This window comes from Gopherus evgoodei, chromosome 3, assembly GCF_007399415.2.
Source record: "Gopherus evgoodei ecotype Sinaloan lineage chromosome 3, rGopEvg1_v1.p, whole genome shotgun sequence".
NCBI classification, from domain to species: Eukaryota; Metazoa; Chordata; order Testudines; family Testudinidae; genus Gopherus; species Gopherus evgoodei.
This window is the reverse complement of record NC_044324.1, coordinates 219,071,447-219,087,603: the sequence shown is the minus strand read 5'-3', so window position 1 is coordinate 219,087,603 and position 16,157 is coordinate 219,071,447. Positions and strand designations below refer to the sequence as shown.

Here is a 16,157-nt window from a genome sequence, read left to right as displayed (position 1 = left end):
GTATTACAATGTATTATGTGCAAAACTCATTGTTTATCATTTACAAAATGAAATAAACACACAAACATGTGCCAAGAATTTCAGGTATGTGGCAAATCAACATGAAAAAGGTACAGATCTTATATATATACATCCGTACAAGTCCAAGGTTTATGTTCTTGTGACCACCTGTCTTCAATTACACTGCTACAAGAATTTAGGGAGAAATCCTGGCCCTGTTAAAGTCAGTGGTAAAACTGTCATTGACTTCAATGGGGGGCAGAATTTCAACCACAATATTCAGTATTTTGAACAGGTTTTATAGAACACAAACGTTTAATTTCATTGTACCTTTCTATGTTTAAGGCTTTGACTTTCAGGTGTCTTTACAGTTTCTCTCTTGTCTAAAGACAATCTCAGAGTCATCAAAAGCTACAACAACAATCTTTGTTTCAGTCAAAAACATGTTTGAGGTTGCTAGTATCAATCTATATAAAATGGTTAGTGTTCTCATCCATTTTATTGGTGCTTTTAATTCTTTGCTAACACAACTACTATCTGGAAGAGTTATCCATCAGCATATCTACAGTACTTTAAAACATACAATTGTTCCTTATCAATCTCCTTCACCCATTTTTTGCAAGGCGCCTGAACCAGCAGACTAACACATTTGATTCCTAAATTAGTTTCTCTACATTCTCTACCTCTTCTCTACATCCGTTTATTTCATGTCCCCCCATACGCTTGTATCTGCTTGTCTAAAACTACTGTATATAAACAATAGTCTGGATGACAGTACATCAGGTTCATTTAAAGGCATCTATGTGGCCAGTGTCAACAATACAAATTGCTTACAGAAACACAATCTCAAAACAAAAGTTGCATAAAACCCTCCAGTAACGAGGAAGAGAAAAAACACAGACATTTAATGCAATACTCTAAAACCAGCAAGAGATTTATTTTTGTATATTAAATGTTAAAGTCACATGCATAATTATAGATACTTTATAGTTAAAAAAATATTTTAAAAATCCACCCTTACAGTTTACCTGCAACTGCTATAAAATTTCTATGAAATACATAAAAACATGGAGTCTTTCTATAAAAAAAAATTAGTTTTAGATAGAAAAGGATGCAACCATCCACATAATCGGGAATTAATTGATGCCCTGCATCGGACAGTCTTGTCACACTTATGCTGGTGAAATTGAAAGTGTACCAGCCAGTCCACCCAAAAGTTTGTCTAGAATACATGTTTAAATCAAGACAACATTTGGCTGAAGGATAAGTATGAGAAACTTAATCTCAGCATGCTTACAGGGAGAGACCTGCAGAGGGCCACAGTGTAACATACTTTAGAAGAATCTGTATACCAAGAAACTCAGCTGAATGGGTTGTTCACTCAGACACTGTGGTAGCATATACTGCATAATTGGCCGTAAGTACTGTATGTACATTTTCTATAGGCAGTGTTAAAAGCTGCTGCTCGTGTTCTTACTAGGCATTTAATCTATAGACTGTTTTGCCTCCTAAAGAAGAAGACAGCCACCCAAGAGATGTTTTCAACAAGAAACAAATAACAAGCATCTGTTCTATAAAGTGGAGTTGTCATCATTGTTCTGGAAAATGGCACCATAAGGATCACTGTTAATGCGCTTGTACACAAAGTGAAAAACCTGGGGTTGTGGCCGGCTGTGCAGCTCTGCCTTAATCTTCTGAGGGTAAGTATCTTCTGTTAGCTGCTGCCAGGTATCATCAATAAAAAGAAACAGGCTATAATCTTCTGGGCTGTCCACTTTAAATTTTTCAGCACAGAGCTGACACACATCTTCTGTGGTGATATAAGGTCTTACTAATAAGGTCTTTCCTGTACAGCCACTGTTAACCTCCTGAAATGCAACTCGAAGGTAGTTCTGTAAAGTGAGAAAACAGAGAGAAACCAAAAGTCAAATTAAACACCTAAAAAGAAATATGAAAGTGTTCTGCTCAGCCTAGCAGACTGAAAGGTCAACAAGTAAGCAGCAAGCCTCACCACACTAATTGTGAGAAATATCACACTACATTTCCAAGCTTCCAAAACTGATATCACTGCTGATGAACATGATTTGTAATGTTGGGAAGCAATACACACCTCCTGGACAGTATGTCCAAAAGATGCTGCTGCTGTTCTAGATTGCACAATAGAGACTTTAGGAAAGCACCAGAATTGGTTTAACAAATCAGATGAAATCTGAACTCTCCGCCTATTTTAAAATAAGTAACATTTTAATTTTAAGAGGCACAGAAAGATGGTACATGAAGACAATCCACTGTGCAATATCTGAATGCATTGATACAATTTCGAGGCAGAAATTAGATCTTTTTTCTCTTTGCAAAGTGACACCTTCTCCCCTAGGCATTACATATAAATACTAAATACTGCAACATAAGAAGAAATAATATTACCTTTCTGCTTTCCAATAAGCATTAGAAAAGTAAAATATGGAAACTGAGAAATAACATCCACATTTTTAACCAAGAAAAAATAAGTCTGCTACAGAGAGTTTCTACAGAAAAATTGTATCTGGGAGTGGAATTGGAGGAAAGAAAAAGTCAGAAAGAAGAAGGGGTTATTATCGAGGAAGAAGAGGTTAGTATTGAGTGAGAACTGCAGATGGGACTTGTGTTTATGTGTGACTAAATGGAATGAGCCATTAAAGGGGCCAACTCACATGTAAGTTGTGCATTTACAAAATGTCAATACAAGCCATTAAAAGCTAAGACAACACTAACATCTGTATAATTTTTAAAACTTTCATTGGAAACCCTTTTCTTAATAATTAAATATTCCCCTGCGGGGTTTGTAGCCCAAACCTTTCAGCCTCGTTGACAGTGCATGAGATGACTAGAGTGAACATGACTGTAGTGAATGCAAAAAGTAAATAGCACAGATAGAGAAAAGTAAATTAGCTTTAATTTCTCCTCCAGTTTTTTTAATGATTTAATATGTTACTAACGTGAATACAGGGAAGTTTTAAACATGCATGATTTGAACCCTGACAGGGTGCTTTAAGGAGAAGCTAAAACTTGGAAAAGTTCCCCCATAACTCACAGCTATCAAGGTAATAATTTATCCATCATCAACTTAGGGGGCAGTTTGCTTTTCAACTCAGATGAGGGGTGTGTATACCCCAGAATGTGACTGAACTAACAGGAACCATATTATGTGCATCCAGCCACCATGAATTACTAAAATAGAACACCACATAGTTAAAGGTTAATTTGAAGCAGGCTTTTAGATACAAGGTCAAAAACTAGCTGGCAGCTTCTGCTAATCAGAATGGGAGGAGGGGACAAACAAGTCAACAGTTGGGACTGAAAACCTTGGTGGTTGGAAGACCTCGAGTCTGAGCTCCTCTGATATTAGAAGTTTATTGAAAGTTAGAAAAGTGATGATTTAGTAGGTGTCACTATGACCTATGTGTTTTGTAGAAGTTAGTTATAAAAGATTAGCTAATAGAGTGTACTTTGGAGCAATCCTCTGAAGCCATTTTGAAAGATGTTTTTCCAAACACCTCTTCTCCTTGGCAGGAGAGCAAATGGTCACTGCGGACCTGCTGTTAATTACTCACTATCATTCCAGATGTTAGGTAAATATTTGGGATGTTCTAAACCTATTGTTTATGTCTGTGTGTGCTTAAATCTAATAAACTGCAATGTTAGACATGAGCACACTTACTTGCATTTAATTATTGATCACACAGAATTGCTGTGTTCCTACTGATTTCTTCCTGACACCCCCTAGAGTGACATAGTTAAGTTACCACTGCTGGGGGTTCTGAAAACCCTGGGTAACAGAATCTTTCCAGCGTCCAAAGAGTAACTTTTTGATTAGTGACAAGACTGTTGCTGTGCAACTTAAAAATGATGGTGATGAAACTGGCATGTCTTCCCCCAGAAATAGCTGGAGCAAGAAAGTATGCAGCAATACAAATCATCTGGGTTTGGCTTTGCACATCTGTCCATACAGGGGATATTTTATTTCAGGAACACAGGATATGTGAGAAAGGATATGAAGAATTCTGGCATCTCCAGCAGCTAGCTAAGTGCATGAATTTTGCTAAGCGTAATCTGGCTGGGGTATAATCCTGATGATTCAAAATTCTGTTTTGGAAGAAGCACCCAGAAAGGGAAGCTGTGGTCTCTCTTACGCAGTATCAAATCTGTTCTCCAGGCATCCTCACTCAGCAAAATTCCCAGTCATGTGACACACCCTGACTCTGAAATCTGAGTGCACAGGAAGAAGGAGTGGCACAGAGTATAGAATTTAGCCCACAGCAGAAGCATTCTGAGGTGAAGTCCTCCATGGGAGATGTATTAAAATTAGGACATTTCTTTAACAAAGTTGCTACAAAAAGTTTGCAATAGTCTGGTAGATGGGGAGGGTAGACTCAGGTAGATTGAGATGTCATATAAGTACAGGAAAATTGAGATGTATTTATAAAATGGATCTCAGTGAGACGTGACTAGCTCTGTGCAGTGATCAGGGTTAACTGCCAAAGTTAATCAATCCTCCTCCTAAAAAGAGACATTATGCAAGACTGCTCTTTTTCCCAACTCCCTCACGTTCAACCTCAATCTTTAATTCTTTGCAATGAAAACTGCCAGGCAGGCAGAGAGAACATCATAGCTGCCTTGAATGAAATAAGTTTTCACTATCCACTGACAGCCTCCTCTTATCCCCTCAGTCCTTGATTGTGCAATTTACTATGGATAATCATCATTAACTAATATGGAAACTTTTGGAGACTATGATGTGAACTGTAAATAACTGAAACCAAAGAGTTTTCTATGGATCCACCCTCCACCCACATATTTTAGTCCAGCAGTTGACCTATCTTGAGTTGTGTAACTCTAGACTTGAAAAACTATCCTCCCTTAATACAGATGTTGTCCCCAGCTCACCCTTTCTTAGCTGTGTTAGGAGGAAGTAAAACACTTCCTTGTCACTGACAGCTGATAGGATTCTGAATACACCCAGAACACAGGTCTGTACAAACACTTTTCAGAGTAGAACCATACTTCAGTCTTTTGTAAAGTTTAAACTTTGCACATGGATTATGGTGCGTTTACAGCCTCTTATACTAGGTTCTCAATACTGCCAATGTCATTACTACAGTCACTCTGTTAGCAAGATAGCCTAGAAATTCCAACTGTAATTACAATTTTTATCAATATTTTCAAAACCACTGTACTCAGCGGGAGCTAAGGGTTTGCAGTATTTTTGAGTCAAATTTATTTAACAGACTAACTTTAGGCGCTCGTTTTTTAATTCTTGGCCTTTATTTTCAAATGAAAGAAACGTTCAGAGAGATGGAACTTTCAGACTTTGAGCAAAATTATTGAAGTTGGGCTTTTATATACAAGTAGAAAAGCAAAGTAATGACTGTGTGTTAGTTCTAAAGGCATAGACTCAGCCTGGAGAGGAAGGTAGAAAGAAATATCACTTCAGTTTCTGAGTTTGTAGGAACGCAAATAAATGGCTCACAAATTATAATATTATAAAACACAATTTTAGGCAGGAAATACCTAGAGAAGAGAGGGGATGGAAACAACTTCTCTTATTAATGCTGATCTGAAAGGACAAGTTGTTACTGTCAAACATTCACAGGAAGTTGTAGGATGAGTATGTCCCAGGCAATAAGTGCGTCTACGCAACCAAACAAATGATTTTAAAAGTCACTAAGTAAAACTCTAATTTCTTTGTCACAATCTAGCCAACTAATCTGAAGTAATTTGCAAGAACAGTCTGTCTAGACAATACTTGGTTACACCACAATTTCTGTGAACGACTCTCAGTTCTGCTCTAAAGGGGTGACACAATCCTAACGCTAATATCAGTAATTTTTTAGTGGAATCTACAGCCCTACACTTAAAGAGTAGCAAGGAAAGGCAGAAAGACTACTAAATATCTGCAATTCAGCTTCTCAGAAATACAGTAAGCCAGATCCTCAGCTGCTGTAAATTGGATTGGCTCCATTATCTTCAACAGAGCTATGCTAAACTACACAAGCTGAGGGAATGCGCCTGTGCTTGGTTTATAACAACAGTAGTGAAGCAAATAGAGAAGTGAAACCAAATGAAGATGCAGCAGATTAGCACACTTGTCAGCCTTTATACTTGTACAAAGGGGAGGGAAAAATTAAGTTCCTTCAGTTAATATGTTTTCTCCAAGCCATCCGGTAATTCAACTCTACAGTACGATGCAAGGACTGTCAAAAAAAATTGAGCGAGACATTTTGGGTCAGGTTCTGAAGTGAAAGCTAAAAACATCTCTCTAGCTGGGGATTCTCCCAGCATAGGGTTGTCTCCACTAGGCATACAGCTCATGTAACTGGCTCCATTATACTAGGGAATATGGTGAGGAATGACAGAGGAGGTGGCCTGAAGGGCTACTGCCAGCTGCTGTAGGTTAGAGCAACCTCCAGGCTGTTCTAAACTGTGCCACGGCCAAGGCACAGCTGGACAAGAATCAGGGAGCCATAACCATTTTCCTCATGGCCAAACTAACTGTTGCACCAAAGAGATCCTAGCCACAATGGAGAATCTGGCCCTTTATTTCTCTCACAAGCCATATGCAGTACCTGAAAATCATCAACTGAAGGAATTGTTCTGTTAGCTGTCCTCCTCTTATGCCACTGCCGAAGGGTATCTCTGGCTTCTGAACTCAGCAATCGGGCTGCTTGCTCTTCCTGGAAATTCTTGATCAAAGAAAGTGCTCCATACGCGCTTGTCAGGTAATAGCCTCCTGTGAAGGAGTGCAAGAAAAGAGATTTTCAAAATGTTCGGGAACATGAAATTAGTCAGCCCTGCTGATATAGCAGGGGAAAAACTATAATCAGAGTACACATAAAATTCTCTATACTGTTTCCAAAGTAGTCATATTCTGGCTAAAGAAAAAACCAAAACCACAGTGGGCCTGTTACCCTACATGAACATTCTTAACAATGTAACCAGACAACACTTTTACTAACACTAGTGGAAAATACAAATTCATCTGTTGAAATCAGTCCATCCATCCATCTATGTAGTTTGCAGTAATGGATTTGGTTAATGTGCTGGCTGATTAGAATTGCTCTGTATCAGGGGTGGTCAAACCATGGCTTGTGAGATACATGCGGCTCTTTTACAGTTAAAGTCTAGCTCCCTACATCCTTTCCCCCGCATTCTCCACCTATCAGACTGGGGTGCGGGAGGGGGGTGTTGAGACCTCTCCCTTGCAGCACAGTGGTAGGGTCAGGGCCGGCTCTGGCTTTTTTGCTGCCCCAAGCAATAAATAAATAAATAAAAATTCAGGGGGAGGGGAGTGAAAGCAAAAAAAAAACCCTGCAGGGCAGCTGGAGCCAGGGTGCAGGGGGACTCCCTGTGCTGCAGACATGCTGCAGAGTGCGTGCCCAGTCTAGCAGGGGGAGGGGGAGAGAGAGAAGGGGGGCGGCCGGGCTTCAGTGGGGCGTCGCCTCACGGCCCCTCCCGCCGCACCTGCTGGGAGGGCTCTGCACCACTCCGGTCGGCTGGGAGGGAAAGACGAAAGACGCAGGCTGCCCTGCTGAGTTTGCTGCGGGTCGCTCCCCTCCTCCGTGCCGCTGCCCTCTACAGGGCGTCCAGAGTGGGGAACCAAAAAGAAAAAGAAAAAAAAAGGGTGGCCAGAATGCCGCCCCTTGGAATCTGGCGCCCCAAGCACAAGCTTGCTGGGCTGGTGCCTGGAACCGGCCCTGGGTGGGGTAGGGGTTTCTGCCCAGTGGGCGGAAGGTCTCGGGGCTTCAGCCAGAACTGGGCTGAAGCCCCAAGCCCCGGCAGGCGTGCCTCAGTTCTCAAACTTCTGAATATTGTCGTATGTGGCTCGGAGGGTCAGTAAGTCTCCCCCCTCCCCGCTCTGTACCTGTGTTTCTCAGTTTTATAGACACTGCACGTTATGAAGTGATAGGACATTTATAACACTACGCACAGCAATACTGTGCATAGTTACTTAAAATGTGCTTTCTTTAAAAACAAACAAAAAAAGACACATAAGCAATGCTCCTTTATTTTTGAGCATTTGCACTATGCTCTTTGAAGTTGGATATTATTTTCCCTTAATTAATTTGAACACCCCATTTTCAAATAGTGTTTTTTTAATTTCCCTCCTGAATTTTGGGTAGAAGTAAAATTGACAGGCTGGTTTTTAAAACAAAAGTTTCAGTTTACAGTACACAAAATCTTATGTCAAATTATTGTAATTGCTCTCAAGCAACAGCTGAGAATTCAATTTGTTACACCCAGGAAATATTCCAGAGAGTCTGCTACAATTTGGAGGCTGAGACACAATCCAGTCTGAAGCTTGGCCCTAGTTTGTTTGTGTTTTTTTAAAAGGAAACCCCCCTGGCCTCTTTATCTCCTTCAGCATCCCCTTATGTCAGTCTAGCTCAGGAGGTGGTCTCTAGTAAAAAGTTCTCTTGCTACTTACTTCATCTTTATTAGGGATTTAAATGAAGCCAAGACAGAATTACAGCCGAAAATGCAAGCCCCAAAGCAGTAAAAGTCCCAGAGTGAAGTCAATGGTAACACTGACTGAGCTCTCTGTAAGTAGGGGACACAGGGCATCCCTTTTATTTTTTTAAACAAGCCAGTCAAATGGGAGATTTCCACGGAGCTGAAGCTATAGCCATTCAGTGCCATTTAAAGATTACCAACATGCCGGTGGCAGTAGTTTCAGGATTATAGTTAGCATCCTCTTGGCTTTTAGTCTCGAAACAAGATTTATATATAAAACATGTGACATAACCACTAACCCCACCAGCCAAACTGGACAGTACATTCCTTTGGAACCACATGGTCTCAAATCACTAGACAGTTCTTCCTACACATTATCAGAACATCTAGTGTTAAAAGACAAGCCAATCAACTGTGGACTTCTCCTTTTATTGAACTAAAAACAAAACTTCCTGTTAGTTCAGCAGATGTTTCTGTGTTTCAAGCATGTTAATGTTCTTCAGCTTCATACATCAAATGTTTTCCATTATGAGATTTCTGAACCATGTGCTGGAGGAGCTCTATACTCCAACGCAGGGAACAGACAACTGTGGGATTGGAAGAGACCTGACATAATCCTCTCAAACATGCCAATTTCCAATGGGATACAGCAGTTTTGTTCAGTCTAATGAGAGCAGGAAGTTGAATTTTCTTGATGGCAAAAATATGTAAATTTAGACTCAAAAGTGACCTTGACCACAGGAGTTAAAAATTATCTTCCTAGCTATAGATAGTGATGGGCAGTCTGCAGGAGCACCTTGTTAAATATCACAATGAAACTGGAGAGGGCTGGGGTGATTTTCCTGCCTCTGATGGCATTTAGCCCTCTCTGTCATCCCAGCCACAGATAACTTGTTCCACAGGGCTAAAAAAAAGAAAAAAAAAAGTTCCCAAGAAGCAAATATTTTGCCTTTGGAATGGGCCAGAGTGTATCACGTGGGAGGTATTCTCAAAGTATTTCCCAGGAAAGAATCCCCCAGGCATTCACCCCAGCCCCCGTTCCAAATTACATGTGAATTGAAAGCTGCTGCACTATAAATAGACTCAGAATATTTTTCAGGACTTGAGTATAAAACATATCCAGCATGTGCACATAATATAAGCTTGTTTGCCAAGTCATGCCACGTCCCTCTTGGGTTATTGAAATCCTAGTCACGGAAATGGGAACCAACACAAACAGATTCCCCAGTCCCTCATCTCTACACGCTGCAACCTCATGCACCCCTGGGACTCAGGGTATATCACAGCCTAACAAGGACAGTTTTGGGAGCCTCTCGTTAACCTACTGGCAGCACACCATTAGCTCTGGGGCTCCTTTAAATACTTTTGGTTAACATTATGTTATGAGGGAACTCCCCTCCCCATCTCCACTCCCCCCTGCACACTTCCAACTGATTTTAATAAAAACAAAAACAAACATTTACCTTCTCCATGTAGTAAAGACGGATCCAACAGTTCCATCATGTATTCAATTTCAGTATCAAGCTCCAGCATGTCACACTGGGCCACTACATAGGTCAGCACTGGCAAGAAGTCATCTGCTCCATACATCCTCCCTGCAGGAAAAGGAGCATAGACACTGATACAATGGCCAAACCCTTTTGCTGTTGACGTATCTTAGATTGACTTACTTCGCGTCCTCGCGGCGCAGGACTGAGGGCCGCCGCTCCCTCGTCGACTCCGTTTCTGCCTCTCGCCGTGGTGGAGTTCCGGAGTCGACAGGAAGCACGTTCGGGGATCAATGTATCTCATCTAGACGAGACACGATACATCGATCCCCGATAGATCGATCACTACCCACCGATCCGGCGGGTAGTGTAGACATACCCTTGGTTACATCAGCTAAATGGCCCCCTAGAGACTCCTCTGCTGGCTGGATATATAGCAGAGATTCTTAAGCAGCTCCTACTCCCTGAAAATGCCCTCCTGCTGCACCCCTCATGATTTATATTACAGTAACACTTAGGAGCAACAATGTGCTTGCTAGCAATAGAGCACAACTCAGGAACATTTACCTGCTCCCAGCCCCACCACTTCAGTGCAGTAACTTACTGATATGGCCTTCTTAGTTAGGTAATATTTTTATTATCCATGCAAGAAACACTTCACCCAACACTGTAATGTAAGAGCCATTTAAATACCATGAAGTAACAACCTGCAGCAGTTTAGGGCCAGGAAGTAAACACTACTATATCAGACTGAAACTGCAAGAGGAATTCAGACAGGTGGAATATAACCTGGGCAGGATACCGGACCTAACTCGTGCAAAAGTGCCATCCATAGGAAGGAAAAGTGGCACCTCCAAGAGCACTGGGCCTCTAGCACCATCCTGGAGTAGGGTGACCAGATGTCCCAATTTTATAGGGACACTCCCAATTTTGGGGTCTTTTTCTTAAATAGGCTTCTATTATCCCCCACCCCCTGTCCCAATTTTTCACACTTGTTGTCTGGTCACCCTATCCTGGAGTCCAGATTCAGTGTCTCCTTAGAGGGCAAAAATGCACCTACCAACATCACTTCCTGCAACATCTTGTATTTGCCTTGGGAACTCTCCCAACACAAGCTTCACCCAGCTTTGCTTATGACACCTGATAAGGCCACAGCCTGAAAACAGGGTGACACCTCTGCATTCTCACCATCTAGCAGCACGTTTTAGCTGCATGCCTCCTGTTGACTCTGCACAAGTATTTTAAAAATGCCTCTTATCGATATGTAACTCCATTTCATTATCTAACTCTCAAGGTCCCTGGTTATACTTTAGATACTTGTTGCAGTGTAGAAGTGGTAATGTTATTTTTGATCTAAAACATAAAAGATAGTGCTCAGAGTAGAGCATGCACAGGCACTGCTAGCCAGAAGTATAGGCTTTGTTTGCCACCTTCCAGTTACAAAGTATTTTTCAGACTGTAGTACTGCATTTACCTTATTAGACTCCACTACTGAAACACAGAATCTGTTTAACTGCAGCTACTATGGCTTCCAGAAAGCATTCAGGCTTAGGTTATGTCTACACATGCAGCGCTGCAGTGGTGAAGACACTCTATGCTGATGGGAGGGAGCTCTCCTGTCGGCATAAAGAAAACCCACCTCAGTGAGTGGCAGAAGCTATGTCGGCAGGAGAAGCTCTTCCACCAGTATAGCCCTGTGCACAAGAGCACTTATGCCAGTGTAACTTGTGTTGCTCACGGGCGTGGCTTATTCACACCTATGAGTAACGTAAATTTTGCCGTAATTAAGCTGTAATATAGATACAGCCTAAGAATATCAAATTCAGGCTCAAAGGACAGCTATGGAAAGCTGTGCTCATAGCTTCAATACTTCAATAACTTCAAACGCTAGTATTTAACCAGAGATGTTCTTCCAAAGGCTGCTCCTGCAGTTCATAAATCTGCGTATGTGATCCGCTGCCAGGAGCACCACAGCACTCTAGAATGAAACTGAGTAGCAGAGTCTACCAGAGACTCTGAGGAACAGAGAGGCAGATGACAAGAGATCAAAGCTAAGAGAAGAAAGAGGAACTCCAATCAATAGGGAGACAAAGGATTTACTCCCCACTCCTAACTGTTTCAAGGCAGGGAGATTTAACCTGAAGAGAGAATTACCTGAGTTATTCTCCATGACAGTGTAAATCAGTTTGCACACTCTCAGCAGCAACATGACTTTCTTTTCAGGTGAATACATTTTCTGCATGGTCATGAATTTGACTTTAATCTTTTCAACGTCCACAAAGTCCGGTGTTGGGACATATACACCCAGTTCCTGAGGATTCCTCTGCCGCACTAGCTGCAGGTTTTCTTTCAACTGTTTCCAAGAGCCATCCACAGTATGGAATTCTTTCAGCATTGCTTCAATGTGGCCTTTCAAGGGCTTCAGGATACACTTGTGCATGGCCTTCTCCAGCACAACATCTGCAAAGGGAAACACAAATTCATTTGATTTCAGCATCTAGAGTAGAATCAGTATTAACATATCCACTCCCAAAGGAGAAATTCGAGTAGACACTATTCACGAAGGTCTATATACTAATGCAGCCGAGTTTCCAGATGTTTGCTAAGAAGAAATTAAAAGGCAAATCAGAATCTGTATTTCATTTGAATTCACAGTAGTCTGGCAAATATGAAAAACAAAATAAAAACAGACTATTCAGCTGTATGGAACATAGTGGCTCTAGTTCACAGGAGTACATGCAAACCTATCCTCTTGGATTTGATGGATAAGGATCTAGAGACTCTGAGTTTTGCTTTGAGTTTCAGTTTCAAACAAATCCCAACTCAATACAGTTCACTCAAAACTCATAACTTGTCTCTGGTTTGGGGTTGAAATGATCCAGTTTTGCATAGTTTCCATCAGAAGCCATAAATCAATCCAGATTTGCTAAAACTTAGCCCAGCTTTGCCAAAAGGTTTATGAACTTTGGCCTGGTTATAGGTTTTTCAACTGAAATGAAAATCAAGCTGTTTTTGTCCAGTTCAGATTTCATTATGGAAGTTATGCACAACTCTGTCATCAACCCTAATGGTTTTGTTTAGCTACGGGGCGCACATGATATAGCAACCACTTGGCTTTTTATTCCTACTCCTCCTAGGTTTAACAACAGATTCTCTGATTTTTTCAGTGTGGACCCCATCTTTGTGGATCACTTCCTTTCCAAATCATGGGTACACAGGTCTCCTCTTCTACCCTTGCAGTCATGCAGACCACATCACCTCTTTCACAACCATCTAGCATCCTTACAGCAATGACAACAGTAGCTCACATAGAAAAACAACTTAGGAAAGTATATGGTCACTACGTGATTAATTGTACTGCAGTAGCTCCTAAAGGCTTCAATCAGGACTCAGGCCCTATTATGCTGAGCACTGTACCAATACATAGAAAGAATCTATACCGTGCAGAGCTTTCAATCTCAAACCTCTCCCCCACTGCTTCCTCCCCCCGTTTCTCCACCACATGACCCTCCCCCCCATCTCCTCTTTCCCTGCACATACTTCCCAAAATACCAACACCTTTTTCTCCCACAGGCAGCTCCAGTCCTATAGAGAGCTCCTGCCTCCTCTAGCATGCTCCAGTCCTGCTGGTGGCTCCGACCTCCTGTTTCCACTTCTCCTCTTAGGTAGAAGCCCCTCATGGAGGTAGGTAAGCTGGCTCCGCCTCATTTCCAGCTGCTTTTATAGGCATTCAGGCGCTTGGCAATAGAGCCTGTAAATGCGACTAGAAGCAAGTACGATGTAACTTGCCAGCTGTCCACAGATCAGACACCACTGATGATCTGTCTAGGTCAAAGTATACACGATATACATCATGAAGGGTGGATTCAGCTAACCCATAAGTCTCCATTATGCCATAGCTGCCAATTGTGACCAGATGTGACATTTCATATAAGTTGTATCTTATCTACAGCATTAGGGAGTGAGCCAGGCAATCCTCTCCTGACCCATCCATTGAGATCCACTGTCCACCCAGCCAGAAGAAGAGCATAAAGGAATACTAGGAAGGAACACAGGTGTAAATGGTGGATTCCAGAATAGAGTGAGAATCTTTAGACCCCATTTGGACTAACATTCACTCAAGATCAGATTTGATGAGAAAATACTTACATTCGTACTTGGTGGAAGAGAGATTTGTTCCCATCCAGGAAATACACACCCTTATCCTCAATGTAAATGAACTAGGATCATAGACTCATAGGTCAGAAGGGACCAATCTGATCATCTAGTCTGACCTCCTGCACAAGGCAGGCCACAGAACCCCACCCATCCAATTTTATAACAACCCCTATCCCAGGACCGAGTTATTGAAATCCTCAAAATTGGTTTGAAGACCTCAAGCTGCAGAGAAATCACCAGCAAGCGACCCGTGCCCCACGCTGCAGGGGAAGGCGAAAAACCTCCAGGGTCCCTGCCAATCCGCCCTGGAGGAAAATTCCTTCCCGACCCCAAATATGGCGATCAGCTAAACCCTGAGCATGTGGGCAAGAGTCACCAGCCAGCACCCAAGAAGGAATTCTCTGCAGTAACTCAGTTCCCATTCCATCCAACATCTCCCCACAGACCATTGAGCAGACCTATCTGGTGGTAATCCAAGATCAATTGCCCAAATTAACGATCCTATCATAACATCCCCTCCATATACTTATCAAGCTTTGTCTTAAAGCCAAAAAAGTCTTTTGCCCCCACTACTTCCCTCGGAAGGCTGTTCCAGAACTTCACTCCCCTAATGGTTAGAAACCTTCGTCTAATTTCAAGTCTAAACTTCCTAATATCCAGTTTATACCCATTCGTCCTCGTGCCTACATTAGTACTAAACTTAAATAATTCCTCTCCCTCCCTAACGTTAACCCCCCTGATATATTTATATAGAGCAAGCATATCCCCCCGCAGCCTTCTTTTGGCCAGGCTAAACAAGCCAAGCTCTTTGAGTCTCCTTTCATAAGGCAGTTTTTCCATTCCTCGGATCATCCTTGTAGCCCGTCTCTGAACCTGTTCCAGTTTGAATTCATCCTTCTTGAACATGGGACACCAGAACTGCACACAGTATTCCAGATGTGGTCTCACCAACGCCTTGTATAACGGTACTAACACCTCCTTATCCTTGCAGGAAATACCCCGCCTGATGCATCCCAAAATCACATTTGCTTTTTTAACAGCCGTATCACATTGGCGACTCATAGTCATCCTGCTATCAACCAGTACCCCAAGGTCCTTCTCCTCCTCCGTCGCTTCCAACTGATGTGCCCCCAACGTATATCCAAAATTCTTATTATTAATTCCTAAGTGCATAACCTTGCACTTTTCACTATTGTATTTCATCCTATTTCTATTACTCCAGTTTACAAGGTGGTTCAGATCTTCCTGAATAGTATCCCTGTCCTTCTCCGTGTTAGCAATACCCCCCAGCTTTGTGTCATCCGCAAACTTTATTAGCACATTCCCGCTCTTTGTGCCAAGGTCAGTAATAGAAAGGTTAAATAAGATCGGTCCCAAAACCGATCCTTGAGGGACTCCACTAGTGACCTTCTTCCAGCCTGACAATTCACCTTTCAATACGACCCTCTGGAGTCTCCCCTTTAACCAGTTCCTTATCCACCTTACAACTTTCATATTCATTCCCATCTTTTCCAATTTGACTAACAGTTCCCCGTGCGGAACCGTGTCGAACGCCTTACTGAAATCTAGGTAAATTATATCCACCGCATTTCCTTTATCTAAGTAATCCGTCACCTTCTCAAAGAAGGAGATCAGATTGGTTTGACACGATCTACCTTTACTAAATCCGTGTTGCAATTCGTCCCAATTACCATTGACCTCTGTGTCCTTAACTACTTTCTCCCTTAAAATTTTTTCCAAGACCTTGCATACTACAGAAGTCAAGCTAACAGGCCTATAATTACCCGGATCACTTTTATTCCCTTTCTTAAAAATAGGAACTACATTAGCAATCCTCCAGTCATACGGCACAACCCCCGAGTTTATCGATTGCTTAAAAATTCTCGCTAACGGGCTCGCAATTTCACGCGCCAGTTCCTTTAATAGCCTCGGATGGAGATTGTCCGGGCCCTCCGACTTCGTCCCATCGAGCTGTTCAAGTACGGCCTCTACCTCAGTTGCGGTAATATCCACTTCCATATCCAC

At 42.0% G+C, this 16,157-nt stretch overlaps 1 protein-coding gene across 7 annotated transcripts in view; it reads right to left on the bottom strand.

Moving 5' to 3' along the window:
• Positions 1–16,157, bottom strand: part of RIN2 (Ras and Rab interactor 2) — a 131,348-nt gene continuing 115,191 nt past the window's right edge. For all 7 annotated transcript variants that reach the window (XM_030558114.1, XM_030558115.1, XM_030558113.1 and 4 more), the window contains 4 exons: positions 12,129–12,434; positions 9,951–10,082; positions 6,603–6,766; positions 1–1,892 (listed from right to left, as the gene is read on the bottom strand). In XM_030558114.1, the coding sequence (XP_030413974.1) occupies positions 1,572–1,892; positions 6,603–6,766; positions 9,951–10,082; positions 12,129–12,434 (923 nt within the window). In that variant the 3' untranslated portion in view covers positions 1–1,571. The remainder of the gene's footprint in view (positions 1,893–6,602; positions 6,767–9,950; positions 10,083–12,128; positions 12,435–16,157) is intronic.